Genomic DNA, 16,304 nt, shown 5'->3' with positions numbered 1-16,304 from the left:
TATTAAACCCACTGTGTTTCTATGAGAGGTAATAGACCTAGCTGAAGGTCAAGAAGATCAATGGGTTGGCCCTTATTAGTGCTTGAATGGGATGTCTCTAGGAAGCACCAGAGAAATAGAAGCTGAGAAATAGAAACTGCATCCTAGAACTTCCTACTGTTGCCAAGAAAACAACACAAAGCCATGTCTACTGTATGAGGTCATCTATTGTACAATTTACTTTTTTTTACATTTCCATTAATCCACAGTTGCATCACTTCTTAGGGACATGGAGCAATATTATGTGAAACTTCACCAATGAAAACAAAAGGCTTAGACCAGGGGTAGGCAACCTCGGCTCTTTTATGACTCATGGACTTCAACTCCCAGAATTCCTGAGTCAGCATAGCTGACTCAGGAATTCTGGGAGTTGAAGTCCATGAGTCATAAAAGAGCCGAGGTTGCCTACCCCTGGCCTAGACCTATAAGAACTGATCATTCTGTTGCTAAAGACCATCGTTTCATATTTGTTTATAAGCATCTAGAGTTGAAAAAGCAAGCAAAAGCCAATGCTTTACTTCTTTTCCTGATGCAAAAACCAACCCCACCCCTTCAACCACAGCAGGAAGACACATGAAACCTGTAGAGCAAAGTAGAGCTACGTCACACCAATGTTGAGTTGCTCTTATGAGAGACCTATGCTTAAGACAACCTGAAAGATTTCCTCATACAAGATCCTCACTAGGTTTTTCCCACCACCACCCATTGGCTGATGGATTTCACTAGTATGAAAGCCACTTCCTCAAGTTATGCCCAATGTGACTTTCACAGCTAAACTTATTGAAGTGCTGCATAGTGGGAAAGAAGCTGAATGAGCCATTAAGGCATGCTGTATCGAAAAAGTAAAGTGATACAGCACTCTAGAACCCATATCTTTAGCAAAATTTAAAAAAATAGGGAAAAGATTAGAAACAAACTCAGGATGGTAAAAACAGAAGAACACAGACAGTGAGGCCAAAATTCTACCCAGTTACTTAGGAATAGATTCCACCGAACTGCTATATTGTACTTATCAATGAACAGATATGTATTATTTGGTGGCTTCATGTGCACCAGAGATATTATTGCTGTCTTGAGCTATTTATCTAAAGAAACTGAATTTTCCAGTTACTTCAGATATCAATAACTGAAAACTCTGTTTTGTCACTGCAGGGCACTTGTAACTCTGAAGAGCATGGAGCTCTTCAGACCTTTAGCAACAATTCCCAGGAAAGCAGCACTTCGTTTTTTTTGTTTTCCTATGGCCAGTGCTTTTTTTGTAAAAGAAAAAGGTGCCAGAACTCACACATGTCATACAACCCGCCTGCCTACCCTACAAGGCTCCATCCCAAAAAGGTGCTGGAACTCCGTTCTGAGCGTTCTATGACAAAAAAAGCCCTGCCTATGGCAGAAAAAAATAGTTCTGACTGCCTTAATGGCATAATTAAAACTCTGCCTAATACTATCTCCATTCACACTTTTGTTCCTAAAGGATTATATCCAGCAGGAAAAAAACAATATAGAGATACCTTATGATGCTATTCTTCCAATAATTCTTCCCTTTAAACTCTGCTGTTCTTCATATTTATTAATGGACCCTTCTTTACATTTTTTTAAATTTTTTCATTGTATTCAGCCTGCCTTTCCAGACAATCTAGCTTTTGCAGCTTAATTGATTCCCCAGCCAACATCTATTTCCTTTTTTCTTTTCATGTTATCTTCCTTTTTATCCCTTTTTAAAAGGCTTACTTGTTTTCTTTTTTTGATAAGGAGAAAATGCATTTCACTGAAAATACGGACATATACCAATGCCAGAATGGTGAATGGTGAACAACTAGAGGGCTCTTATCAAGAAGAATAGGATACACACACACACACACACACACACACACACACACACACACACACACACACAAAGATATAATTACAAACTGCATCAAGCCATAATATGTTGAGTTTTGGCTTAACCATTATATGAACCCAGTAATTGTGGTTTTAAATCAAAACCTTGATTTCTGTGAGGGACAACCAATTCAAAATATGATTTAGAATTTGAAATGATCAGATGGATCAATACATTTGACTTTAACCTGACCCTAACCCTAATCCTAATTAATTTGTTAAAATATATTCCCAAAATGTATTTGTGCTACCCTACATTATCTTATTGAAGACTCTCAGCAAAGGAACAAATAATTAGCATTAGTAAGAAGGAAAGGTATGGAATCAAATAAATATTCTGTCTTTGATCTCTCACGAATCTTGTTTATGCCTTAGTGCATTTGCATGAATTCAGCTATTACACTGTTTTCAAGAAACTATAATTAAAATAAACTGTGGCTTATTGCGGAGGTCTCCTACATCTTGGAGATCATCCACACTTCAAAATCTGAACCACAGTTACAGTACTTACTCTGAGTACCGCCCCTAATAAATGTTTCCAGTTACAAAGTACAGGTAGTCCTCCACTTACAACAATTCATTTAGTGACAGTTCAAAGTTACAACAGCACTGAAAAAAGGAACTTATGACCATTTTTCACACTTATGACCATTGTAGCATGTGATCAAAATTCAAACACTTGGCAGCTGACTCATATTTGGGACAGTGGCAGTCATGTGATCACCCTTTGCAACCTTCTGACAAGCAGTCAATGGCGAACCAGATTCACTTAACAACTGCGGCAAGAAAGGTTGTAAAATGGGGCAAAATTCACTTAACTCTTTCAGTTAGTAACAGAAATTTTGGACTCAGTCGTGGTTGTCAGCGTGTAAGCATGTATCAGAAAGCAAGTAGGTGTGGATCCTCACCTCCTCTAAACTCCCAAGTTCTCTCTACATCTATGGTTCCCTGTATTTTTTATGAATAAAAGGGGAAACTTTCTAAGAATTGGGTTATAGATTCCTACCACTTTAAGTTGAAACTTGTTAGTTTTCTACTGTAAAAAAAATAAATGTAAAAAAAGAATTAAAAAAAACACACCAGGTGAGTCATAAAACCTGGAAAGGGCCAAGAGAGGTGTCCATGGGCACATATGAATTATATATCATGCTCGGTACCCAGAGTTTAGTGCAATGTGAGAATCCACTCTATAGAAACCTAAGCAGTTGTCTTTTGCATTTGAGCCTAACCCCAGCACAAACATGCCTGGCAATATATTTTTTGTGCCATATCCCTGTGGTACTGTCTTTGTTTTGTCCCTTTCCCAGGCATGGGACGATCTTAAGGCTGTACCAAAGTTGAAACAGTACTTTCCCTTTATTCCATATCATCCACCCAGTATATCAATATGTATCAAATCTGCTTTATAACTCTGGAGGAGCCCATTGTGGATTATTACTTTGTAGTAATGAAGGGGGATTTGCATATCCCGATACCCCTAAGAGCTACACTATCGGGAGGGTACACGGCCAGAAGGGCCAGCCATAGATGAGGGATCATACTAAATATGATCCATTACACAAATAAATTATAATCTACCCCAATATTCTGTAATTAAAACCAAGTGGACATTCACAATGACAACATCATACTGCAAAATGAGCAGCGTTCAACAAGCTTCTGGAGAAGAGCAAGGGGCAAGTATGAGATGTGCTAGTGGTTATAATGTGGCTGGATTAAAACTGAAAGAATGTCTAACTGCTGATGTGGTCAGAGGCAAAAACGAAGCTCAGGATGTGAAGTTGTATATTACTGGTACCTGAATCAAAGCAAACCTGATATTGTCAGAGGAGAAATGTCAAGCTTCGGGACTGACATTCTGGCGTCAATGGGCCATACATGACACTGGAGGACCAGACTTACATGGTAATCCAGAGCCAATTTGATACAGTGGATAAATTGCTGGGCTAGAAATCAGGAAACTGAGTTCTTAGCATCTCTTAGACATGAAAAAAAGGGATGCGGTGGCTCAGTGGGTTAGGACGCTGAGCTTGTCGATCTGAAGGTCGGCAGTTTGGCGGGTCGAATCCCGAGTGCTGCGTAGCAGAGTGAGCGCCTGTTACTCATCCCAGCTTCTGCCAACCTAGCAGTTCGAAAGCACGTAAAAATGCAAGTAGAAAAATAGGGACCACTGCAGTGGGAAGGTAACAGCGTTCCGTGTGCCTTTGGCATCTAGTCATGCCGGCCACATGACCACGGAGACGTCCTCGGACAAGCACTGGCTCTTCGGCTTTGAAACGGAGATGAACACCGGCCCCTAGAGTCGGAAACGACTAGCATGCATGTGCGGGGGAACCTTTACCTTTTAGACATGAAAACCAGTTGGGTGACTTTGGGCCAGTCATTCTCTCTCAGTTTAGCTACCTCATAGGACTGTTCTTGTAAGAAAACTTAGGAGGCAGGAATATTGCATATGTTTGCTATCTTGAGTTATATAATTATAATAAATTATTAGAATCATAAATAATAATTATATGTATGTGTATATATATATATATATATATATATATATATATATATATATATATATATATATATATATATATATATATAGTTTATTAAATAATGAACCTATTGGAGAAAAAGCAATAAAAAAGAAATGGCACAAATATATGGAAGAATGATATAAAAAGATTTCCAAATCAATGGTATCTATGAAAATTTGAATGCTGAACCATAGCCAGACATCTTAAAAAATGAAATTCAATTGGCTCTAAAAATAACAACATGGCTGCAGGGACCGATGACAAAATGGATTTGCTTTGGGTTCCCTAAATTAAGCATTTTCAGTTAGCAGGACTCAGAAGGTAGCATACAATCAACAATCAATAAATAATAACAGAGAAAGAGAGAGCCCCAACTTAAAATGAATTTCATTACACATAAGGCACCTATAGAAAAAGCATTACTGAACTGGAACAATTGATTTCCATCTAGCAGAGAAAAAAGCTTTGTTTAGTAAATGTATTCCGACTCTGATCCTTTGCAGCTATTCTCTGTATTATGTACAACCCCAATAAATAATATTAGGTATTTCATTAATTCAACTCTGTAAATTAATAGCCACCATTAGATTTGTCGTGCGAAAGGTAGTTTTTGTTTTGCCAAAATACATCAAGGTATGTGATATAAAAAACTTATTCAACCTTTTCAAAAGACAGCCAGGATTCCTCTTAGAAATGGTAGAAAATGGTTCCAATGACTGATTATTTTAGGTTTTGCACAGATGGTGTTGCATTTATATTACATGGACCAGAGATGTATGTATCAAAAAAGAATTGGAGGAACAATCTGGAGCTGCAGGTGCAAGCAAGATCAGAGAGCAAAATCTGCAGATAAAGAGATCAGCATATGGAAAAGACAGACTTGACATCAACACGGGCAAATCAAGACAAAGGTGTTGTCAAATCGATCAAATCAACAAAATCAAGAAATTCTCTGACAATAGTACATTCTTATTACCCTTTGAAAGAGCACATGGAAACCAAGATATAAGAAGGTCTGCATATGATAGAAGTCAAATAGCTGTTGAACTTAGCAGCTAAATATAGAATCTGGAAAACAATTACAGCACCCTCAAATCATACATTAATTAAAGGAGTTATAATTAATGTAGACTATTTTGAAATGCTCCTAATGCATTCTATGAGTGGTAATTATATAGAATTACAAATGACCAATCAAGTCAGAATATAATACAACAATCCCTCATCTCACTTTCCCAAGCATATAGAGAAGTTTGAGCATGAAATAATGGCTTCAGCATATTGTAGACTACCATGACATGGAAATCAGTGATGATTTTGATATTGGCAGCCTAGTGTAACACCTTTTCTGTTTTATATTGTGGCATCAGGTAGGATGTAGTAATCTATTCTCCCTGCAGCTATGCATTATCTTCTCACCTTAAACAGAATAATTACAGAGGAATTGTTGAGTCTGTCATATGTATTTCTGTAAGAATCTGGTTTGGCACAGCAAGTAAACAAGACAGGTACAGATTCCAATTGATAGTTAAGAGCCAGGGCTTTTTTTCTCATAGAACGCTCAGAACGGAGTTCCGGCACCTTTTTTGGATGGAACCTTGTAGGGTAGGCAAGGCGGGTTGTATGACATGTGTGAGTTCCGGCACTTTTTTCTTTTACAAAAAAAAGCACTGGTTAAGACTGCAGAAAAAACAATAGCAAGCAGCCTGTATATTGAGTGGGTCAGAAGGAGGCTGAGAAAATTACAGACCCCTCACATCCTGGACACAAACTGTTTCGTCTCCTCCCTTTGGGACGCTGTGATAGGGCATTACATGCCAGAACAACTAAGCACAGGCACAGTTTTTTCCCCTCATGCTGTCATTCTGCTGAACACCTATTCCTCACAGTTCTGTCTTATGCCAAAGTATATTCACCCATGTTGTATGGCTGTACTATTATTATTATCCTTCTCATCTTCTCTACTACCCACTCTTATTGGTATCGATATTATGATTATTATTACTCTGTTCCTTTGCATGTACACTGAGAGCTTTTGTACTGGATTCCTTATGTGTCTAATCACACTTGGCCAAATAAAGTATTCTATTCTATTAAACCAGAAGATGTGGTTGCGTTAGAATTTCACTGCAGATTTTTATTAGCACAATACTTCTTAAACAGTACTTAGAAATGAATTATAGCTATTAAAAGGATCGGACAGGTGAGAATTATACCTTTAACAGATGGGGAGCTTAACTAGCAAAAATACTGTAAAAGTTAATATTTAATGATTCTATTATATTAAACAAACACTGAGGCCCATCTTGGTGTAATGGTTAAGGCATCTCAGGCTAGAAACCGGAAGACTGTGAATTCTAATCCTGTCTTAAGTACAAAGTAGATGGGTGACCTTGAGCCAGTCACTTTCTCTGAGTCCTAGATAGGAGGCAGTGGCAAACCACTTCTAAAAAATCTTGCCAATGAAACTGCCAGAACCTATCCAGGCAATCTCCAAGAAACAGACACAATTGAACCTATTACCCTATTATCCTACTAAAAGTTCATAATTATAGTACCAAGCAAGAAAATGTAAATTTTACTATTATGCTGGAACAGAGCTACACAATATCTATTCAGCATACTTCTATAGAACCAGGCTTTGACTAATTATATTTTCTTTGCAGACCTTGATATTTTAATGTACAACATCACATTTCAAAATTAATAAAAAAGACTTGGTGTTGGTGTCTACCTCCTCATGGGAATTGAAGCAAAAGGATAAATGCAGAACAGTAAAAGAGGTAACACAGGTACAGGATGAGATGGATACAGGTAATCATTACAAATGTTAACTTGTCTAAATAAAATCTTCACTTAACAGAGCTCCCTGGTTTACTGAGCAGAATTCCCATTATTTTTGCTCTTTTTCAATAGATTTCCAGCAGTCACTTCAGTTAATAGGTATTTTCTACCCCACCTCTATTCTAACTCAATCATTAAATGAAACCAAGAAAACAACCCGCTGAGTGGACCAAACTGGTATGAAATAATAAAGAGGCTAATCCCAGATTAACTAGGTAAGTGTGGGTGGCTTCAGTTGAAATGACAATACTGTTTGTCATTCATTTTCTGTAATACTGTAGAGTTTATGGGCAGAAATATTTTCCACTGACTCTTGAGGAAAGTAGCCAGAGACACCGATACAGAAGTCTCAGTAAACAAAGAGTGAAGCAAAGGATGGAGGGGGAAAAATTAACATTATTGTGAAAAGAGCACGTGACTCTGGGTATTTTTTTCCTGACTGCTTAGTGTACATATTACAATCACTGCAAAAAATTGAACTGTACCAACAAATAGGTGACATGTGGAAACCAATTCCACAAAATATACAAAATTGTGAATTTCTATTCATAGTACTTACCCAAGAATAAGCCCCCATTGTCAACTTATTTCTGAGTAGTTACAGTGAGGTTTGCTCATAAGTAAGCATAAAAAGAGACGAGGCTGCTTTAAAAAGCTGCTGTACTTGTACTCCTGTGAGTTCCAAATGATTTCTTCTGCATCATTTTCAAAACATGCAGAATGTTGATGTATTTCCTTCTATGTATTTTACTATTTTATATTTACATTTTTTCAATTTTTATTGCTTAAATAACTTGGGAATCTGCTTGGGGAAAATGCTGTGTGAATTAAAAATATAATAAACACCACTTATGGACACTGATACATGAATAATTATGTACCGTAATCATATTTTAATTCTTCTGTGTGAATGTCAAATTTGTTCCAGAAGCTGCTCAAAAATATATTCCATCTGCAATGTCCCAATTCTGCTGCATTTATAATGAAATTTAACAGCAAATATTGCAACCATGGTGTAGTTCCTGGTTTCATTTTAGTATGCTTCAACCTTTTGCCATTACATATATTTTCAGCAAAATTATGTATACTGAGAACAGTTAATCCTATAAATGTCTCTTTCATGCAATTCTGATTAAATGCTTGAAGAAAGCAGGAAACAGCTTGCCAGAAATCTATCATTCTATCGTTCATTTTGCACACAATCCTTATTGTGTGAGAAATTGTTATTGCTACAATTATTACTACAATATTCAATATATTTTAATGGTTTCTTACTGTAATAAATTGGGCCCTTAAAATATTAGACTTGTAACCTTTCTAAGGAACTCCACTAATTAAATTCAAATTGGCCTTAGAGGAATGTTTCTCTCCTGTAAGAAATGCTTTAGACCAGGCGTGTCCAACCCGTGGCCCACAGGCTACATGAGGTCCTGGACAGTTAGTAGTGCGGCCCTCGCAAGATTATAATAAAAATAGTTTAAAAAAAAGAAATTTGTTATTCATATACATCAACTATATTATATATTTTATATGCAATCCAAGACAACTTCTCTTCACTCAATCTAGCCCAAGCAAACCAGAGTTTAGATATCCATGCTTTACAATCTTATATTAAAGTTTTTTGCAAAAAGAAAAAAATAAAGTGTACTTTATTCAGGTAGGTTATTTCATTCACCTTTCGACTTTTATAACCTCTTGCATGAAATGTTATTACTTTAGACAACATCTAAAGCTAAATTGCACATTTCTCTGTCAAGTTTCTACATCATTTGTTGTTGGTCAATAACAATGAGACTGAAAATTCCATATTCGTGAGCATATCCATTAAGTGGTATATTTGGTATATTTTATTTTGGAAGGATTTGAATCAAATATTGATTAGATGTAAGGAATTTAGCTTCATTTTAAAAGAAAGCAAAAATAAATTGAAAATATTAAACAGTTTTTCTCTAAAATGCATATTATAATTAATGTTGCCAGAAATGTTACATATAGCTATCATCTTCTTCTTTAATCTCTTGTAATAGACCGATCTGATCAAGGGATCTCATCTATCAAAGCTGTGGTTTTGCTATACATGAAAAATATAAAGCACTTTAGAAACTCATCATTTTTAAAGATCTATGAATGCAACCCATTAATGCATAAATAGCACTGATTCCTCAGTTATAAAGGTCATATGTTTTATCCCAGTGCTGAAGAGCCTAGAGCCCTCAGAATGGAAGAGGTGGTTGGGAATTATAGTTCAATAACAAAATTAGAACTAGAGATTACTGCTGTCCCCTTTTCAGCTGACCAGAGTATAATTATGCTATTAGTCACTGGTTTTAAGATTAAAATGTAATAGGAAAAATAAAGGCCAGATTTAATTTTCATTTATTACAAATGTCATAACATTAATTACAGATATCATAATTCTATTCCTGCCCATTTTAACCCTCAAGAAAAAGAGAATCTTGATAGTTCATAGATCATACTAAAACCATGATGTTATACAACATGATAAGCCTAAATTAATCATGTATCCAGGTACTTAATACAACATTTGAACTACCGTATGTCTATCAGTCTAGCATCCAGTGTCTCTTAAGAAAAAGGTCTAAAAGGAGTTACTTCTAGAGAAACCTATATGAAATATAACCCAAGAAACTGTATTTAGGCTGAATTAAATAAATCTAACTTATTTCACAAAAACCAAGTTCATAAAATTTGAAATAATAAGTTTACTTAAAATAAGAATGAGTTTTCAGTAAAGCTGATTCCCTAAAAAGATTAAGATTGAAGTTTGCTGTTTTGCCTAGGACACTGCTGACTATGACCCACCAGCTGCTTAAAAGGCAAAAGAAAAACTTTAGTGTGAATCTTTTTAGAGTCTTGTCAATTTCAGGCAGCAGCTGACAGCAGCAGCTGTAATCATCTGCTATAGACAGCTGGACTTGATAATTTGCATTTAGCACTTTTTAGGGGGAATAGCTGCTCAGGAAGAGCTTGCTGGTTTAGGCAATTTCTCTGTTTGGTGTGGGGAGAGAAAAATGGGCCAGGACAATGTATGCTAACTGACACACAATGGCAAACATGGGACTGAGAGAAAGAGAGATCTGCAAAGGTAATAAATCGAGGCATTGGTTGTAAAGTTACTTTTTCATCACCACTGTGATTGCAAATGATCTCCGAGGTTGTCATAAATGAAGATTATCTGTAGTAAGATAACATGCCATAAGAATTTTACAGTATCTGTGTACATTATCTGAAATAACCATTTACCTTTTAAAACTGGATGTTTTTACAATCATTACAAATAAACTCTACTGAACATTGTAGCCTTTTCTTAAACACTTGGAGGAGGTGAGAAGTTTCTTATATCAAAATGATTGGACCTTGAGTTCAACTTAATGTAAAGTAGTACTATTCTCGGGAACGTCACAAAGAGAAGAGAAGAATTCTGAATAAAAAATCTTTTAAGATAATACTAATACCCAATATAATATCTAATTTTAATTGGTTTTGGAAAAACAATCAGAATTCTCTAATGTTTTAAAATGTCAAAAGTCTTAAAAAGATCAGCACAATTATTTACTCATATTTGTGTTATTTAAAAATAATTATTTCTATATTACAATAATAAACTGCAGTCACCTTTTAAGGAGACTTATTCCTCCTAATTGATTGTACTTAACTACTGTTTGGTTGTTTCTTCAAGCCAAATCCATCCTATAACATAGAAAGTGTTGGTCAACATGATTCAGCCTAATGTAAAATTCATGGTGCCCTTCCACACAATAAGCTCTGCTGCTCTGGGATGTAAATCATCAAAGTAATAACTGGACAAGCATTCAAGAATGCAGAGCTAATAATAATCACACTACGCCAGCTAAGACTTAAATTCTGCAAGCTGTAATCCAAACACAACTAAAGGGTCTTAGGTTGGAGAAGGCTGTACATTCACAAACATACAAATGCTGTTGCTAAATTCAAATAAATTCCCATTTCAAAAGCTGCAGTAAATAGGCATGTGTATAAATCCAAACAATCTCTATTAAGAAACTTGTCAAAAATGTTTTTAAATACAGAAAACTAAAATCAATCTTAATCTTATATGGAAAGAGGGTTAGAGAAACCGAGGCTTAAAACATTAAAGATATTACTTTCTTGGTTCACTTTAGCTTTTAAGAAATCTATATAATTCATAACTGTTGGGCATTTAATTTTCCTCTTGGCATGTATTTCCTCATGGCATGTATTCTGTTATTTTAAGTACAGAGACGGTTTTAAATGCAGTAGAAATTTAGGTAATACAATGAATGTTCAAAGAGAAATTGTAGTTTGTATATTTTATAATCCTTGGGATTTAAGACAATTATTTTTAATTGACTAATTTTCAGGACTGATTAAAGTCAACAAAATACAAAGAATGTTTCATTTCTAAGTATATATCTGAATAGAGAAGAATCCATAGATAAATTTAATGAAGCCCATTGTTTCTCAATTTTGTCTGAGGCGCTAATGGATTCAGAAATGACCGTGAAATAATTGTGTATATGAAATGTACACTAAACTGCAATCCCTATTAAGTTTAATAGGGCTTAGTTTTGTGTTGTTATAAAGGATCTTTTTTCCCCCAGCATTCATTTTTAGATCTAGAGAAGAAACACAACTGAAAGATCACTTTTCTCAAAGAAAAATAAAGTTGAGTTTTCCAACATATACTGTACCTAAACTTAATTTAGCTTCTTCTGTGGCATGGATCAGTTGTAGCAAATTTAAATCTATAATTTACAAAAGTAGCCACTTTCAAATGGTCATGTGCAAAAGAGGTTATGGGAGTTTACTTTTGCAATAAATATTAGGTAGGAATCACCTGAATTGTTTAAAATTAATTCAAATAATCAAAACACCTTTCAGTATTTTCTCTACTTTTATTCTCTAAATAAAAGTTTAAATAGTACACTGTTGATAAACAGGCAATCATATACTGTATATAAAGTAGAAAATCTGCAGGGGGGTTAAGAGAGCTACTAAAATTAAAGCCAGGATGGCAATACAAAGGTCCCTCTCTTCCTCTATTGCAATTGAGTCATACAAAGATCCTGGTAGCAGAGGGCAGCACAAAAAGTGTTAATCCTAATCTGCACAAATGACAATACAATGCAGAAAAGAGAAGGAGACTTGGCACATAGAACAGGCATGCTCAGATAGATAGTCTTGTATAATGAATTACTAATTAATCCCAAACCTTTTGAATAATAATCTCTCTCCGTGTGTGTAAGATCAGCAAGATCTGACTGCTGGCCTAGTGATGGATTGTATTGCAAATCAGGGCTGTTTCCAGAGGAGGCAGAGGAGGAGAGGACCTGGAGCTTATGGAGCAAAGGAACTGGATGAGGCTGTTGGCAGGCCCAGAGGAAGAGAGAGAGGCTTTTGGAGGAGTTGGTGGCGGCAGCAGCAGCGTGCTCCAGGGGCGAAAAGAAGCAAGGCCTCTTTAAGGAAAAGGTGGAAGAGTCAGGATCAGAAAAAGGAAAGAAGGCGAGGTTGTCAGAATACAAGCTAACTTGAGGGCTAATCCACATGGAGCCCCATTTCCATCTGTCCTGTGTGCCATCATTCACTCCCTAGAGACTAAAATGGACAATGTGAAATTTGAGCGGGCCACGAACAAGGAGTATATATCGGAGGTGGTGACCCTTTGAGAGCTGTATGCAACGAAATTTCATTTTGATGTATGCCGATTGGTGTACATTCAAAGTGACAATAAAGTTATCCTCATCATCAGTATCTGAATCTCTCTCTCTCTCTCTTTCTCTCTCCCTCCCTCCCTCCCTCTTTTTCACACACACACACATTATCAAAGTTTCTAAAAAATGTCAAATTATTTTGGCGTTTCAAAAAGCAAAATCACATAAAAGTTATGCATCTTCCTTGCCAATAAAAAATACAATAATAATAATGTAACCAATAATTTTCTGTTTTTTTATGGTATCCAAAATCAGCTACGTATTTGAAATAGCTCTTTTGCTCTACTAGTACGGCTAGTCCTATGAATTATGTGTACACCACTTGCAAGATCATCAATATTTTATTTTCATTTAGAAGACCCTGTCTTAGTACAGCTTCCCTACGAAAGACTCTAGTCTCTTGCTGAAATAAAAGTAATCAATTATGCACGCATCTAATATGCCTAAAAGATTGTTTGTGGATTAACACAATGAATATGACTTTATGCTGAAAAATACTTCATTTCCTTGCAATGATAAGGTTTTTTTAAAACTAAGGAATATTAACGTGTTCACACATTAGCGAAATACATGGTCAAAGAGCATACAACATTTATACAAACAGCTATGTCAACCCTGTATTGTTTACAAATCTTATTTTTTCTTATGATCAGGAACTACTTCCATGAAATTTTTTTTAGCAATTTAATAGTCAATTATTATATATTAAGATCAATTTTAATAAGTGATATATTTAATACATAGCACTTTTGCTTGATAGTTGGTTAGCAATGACAAGGAGATTTGCCAAAGCTGAAAGCCACCATCTGATTTAAAGTTTACCAAACAACACTATATATTGATCTAATTATATTCTTCTCTCTGCAGCTATATCATTGTAGATTGAAGGTGTGTTTCAATAGAACACAACTTTGAAGTCAAACATTCTATATTTTCTTTTCAAAAGGCTGGCATATGATATTGATTTGATGTTTAGAGGGCCAAAGTAATTGAAAACCTATCTGCTGATTGTGAGCAAAACTGCATTAGGTAGATGTATCAAAAGCCAACCCTTTAAGACGCAATCTTTTTCAAGACTTGTGGATATAATTTTACTCAATAATTTTAGTAAGCAGGACTAATAACATTTAGTCTTAGAAAACTAGAATTTCAAAAGCTGACTTTTTAATTGCAGAGCAATAATACCCACATTATTACAACACATAGATAGAGAGGCATAATGTATTGATGGAAATATATCTCATTTATTCTTGCTGCTATATTTCTTCTTCAATTTTGAACTGATATGAGCCTTGGATTAAGTGGGTGTATTTATATTTCAATTCAGAAAATCATGAGCAAGAGAGAATGTGCATTTGTGTTTTACTTACTGTAATGTCCTGTAAAATGAACACTACAGTAGAAGCCTGCCTAGAAAACTAGCTTGCATGGTTGAAACTGTTGCAATGGTACCATTCAAACATCCACACATACAATTGGAATCATCTTTCTTAGTATAGATAAAAAGTTTGCATGTTCTCATGAAATGTTTCCATGTGATGGGATCCAGAAGGTTCAAAGCTGCATTTTGTTTTATTTGCTTTCAGGACAGAGCACACTAAAACAGAACGTAAGATGTTTGTATGCATCTTCTGTATAATGTTGAACATGAAAGTAAAGGGATAATATTTATCTTGTGTTTGTTTTAAATATTATCCAGCTCTCTCATAAAAAAAGATGAATAGCTAAAATTTAATGGTCTGGAAATGCAAATTAAATAAAAGTTTCTGATTTATTTTTAAAACGAATTAATGCATCTATGATCATTTGCATAGTTTAACAAGCTTTAAAAATTTGCAGGCATATTCATAGAATCTATCATGTCCACTGGGATTATTCAAGATGTGTCATTGGATTTCAACCACAGAAATGCCAAGGGTTTGAAATGTTGCATCACAGAAATACATAGTGTTTAAAAATGAGATTTATTATTTTTCCAAAGTTATTCCCTCCATGTTCTGTACTGATAAGTGTGTATAATATTTAGTCTAAACTTGCAAAATATTACTTGTTCAATCTTTTTATTCATCCATAATATAACTATGTTCTGGGTTTTTTTTGTAAACCTCCAAGTGCTACATTGATTAATACATTGTACGCCTGAAAGAACAACACCCTAATCAACTGATTTCTAAGAAGTGAGAGATGCGTCTTTTAATTAGCGGTAAGGCCACATAATTCACAACGTGGCATTTCCCTGATTAAATATAAAACATGACAGTGACAATTCCCATTGAGAGACTATGGGTAGTGTATCCCTCATGAATAGTAGACACTGCTAGTAAATTCTGCTGGAACAATACACTATTAGTAGGTAGACAGCAATGCCAAAAGATACCCTTTTAGTTCAACAATTGTTTGCAAATGGAAGCAGGCTCACATGGGTCCCAGGCCAAAACCACAGGACATTAAAATGTGTTTTTTAATCCTTCTGCCAGCCCAACAATTCTCTTCATCAGGTTATAAAGCATTGTCTTATGAAAAGCCCTGATCCAAGGTGATGGAATTTGAACAAAATGCATAGCTGATTTTTAACTACAAGCTTACACAGAGATTTCCTTCCTGGTACAAGGAGAATATGGCATGCAAGAGAAGCTTGCTACTGTCCTCCATTTCGGGCAAGAAAATTTTTTAAAATAGTTTCCTAGAATATGAAAAGCCTGTCTTACCTGTAATTGGGAGCAAAGCATGAAGGATGGCATTGATAAGTATTCCTTTCAGCTTCATTTCCCCCCCCCCCCAAGGTTGTAGGCCAGTTGGGGGTAAAGAAGAAGGCTGAAGACCACAGTTGAACAGATACCAGGACAAGGAAAAAACAAGAGAAGAGAAAAAGCTTTGTTCTTCTGACTGCCTTCACAGGAAGTGCAAAGCCACTGTGATCTTTCAGAAACCACCTGCTGGCAGTAAGGTTGAAACACACAGTCTTTTGCTCTACCATCAAAAAACTCAATTAAAAATGGCTACAAACTCATGTACAGTATATGGAATGATCAGTGATTGTTAAAGTTTGCAGCATATTGAACGCCAGTGAAATGGTGTTTTACGCAATGTCCAAATTTCAGTGCAAAATGTCTGCCTTAACTTCACCCATGGTATCTATCTGTCACTTTGATTCCAGCCTATAGCCATAGCCAGACTTCAAGATTTCCTTTGCCACATTTTCTTCCCACAGGATATCCTGGGGCACATCCCTCATGCCCTGTTTGAAAGTGTCAGTGTGGGTCTGTTCAGGCCCCCATCTTTG

The 16,304-nt window shown here is 35.6% G+C and overlaps 1 protein-coding gene across 3 annotated transcripts in view; it reads right to left on the bottom strand.

Moving 5' to 3' along the window:
- The window catches only part of CD247 (CD247 molecule), a 28,628-nt gene extending 12,800 nt beyond the window's left edge, over positions 1-15,828 (bottom strand). For all 3 annotated transcript variants that reach the window (XM_083361543.1, XM_083361544.1, XM_083361545.1), the window contains exon 1: positions 15,730-15,828. In XM_083361543.1, the coding sequence (XP_083217669.1) occupies positions 15,730-15,787 (58 nt within the window). In that variant the 5' untranslated portion in view covers positions 15,788-15,828. The remainder of the gene's footprint in view (positions 1-15,729) is intronic.
- Between the last annotated feature and the right edge of the window lie 476 nt (positions 15,829-16,304).

This window comes from Vipera ursinii (assembly GCF_947247035.1).
Source record: "Vipera ursinii genome assembly, chromosome: 4".
NCBI classification, from domain to species: Eukaryota; Metazoa; Chordata; class Lepidosauria; order Squamata; family Viperidae; genus Vipera; species Vipera ursinii.
This window is presented reverse-complemented; position numbering and strand designations above follow the sequence as displayed.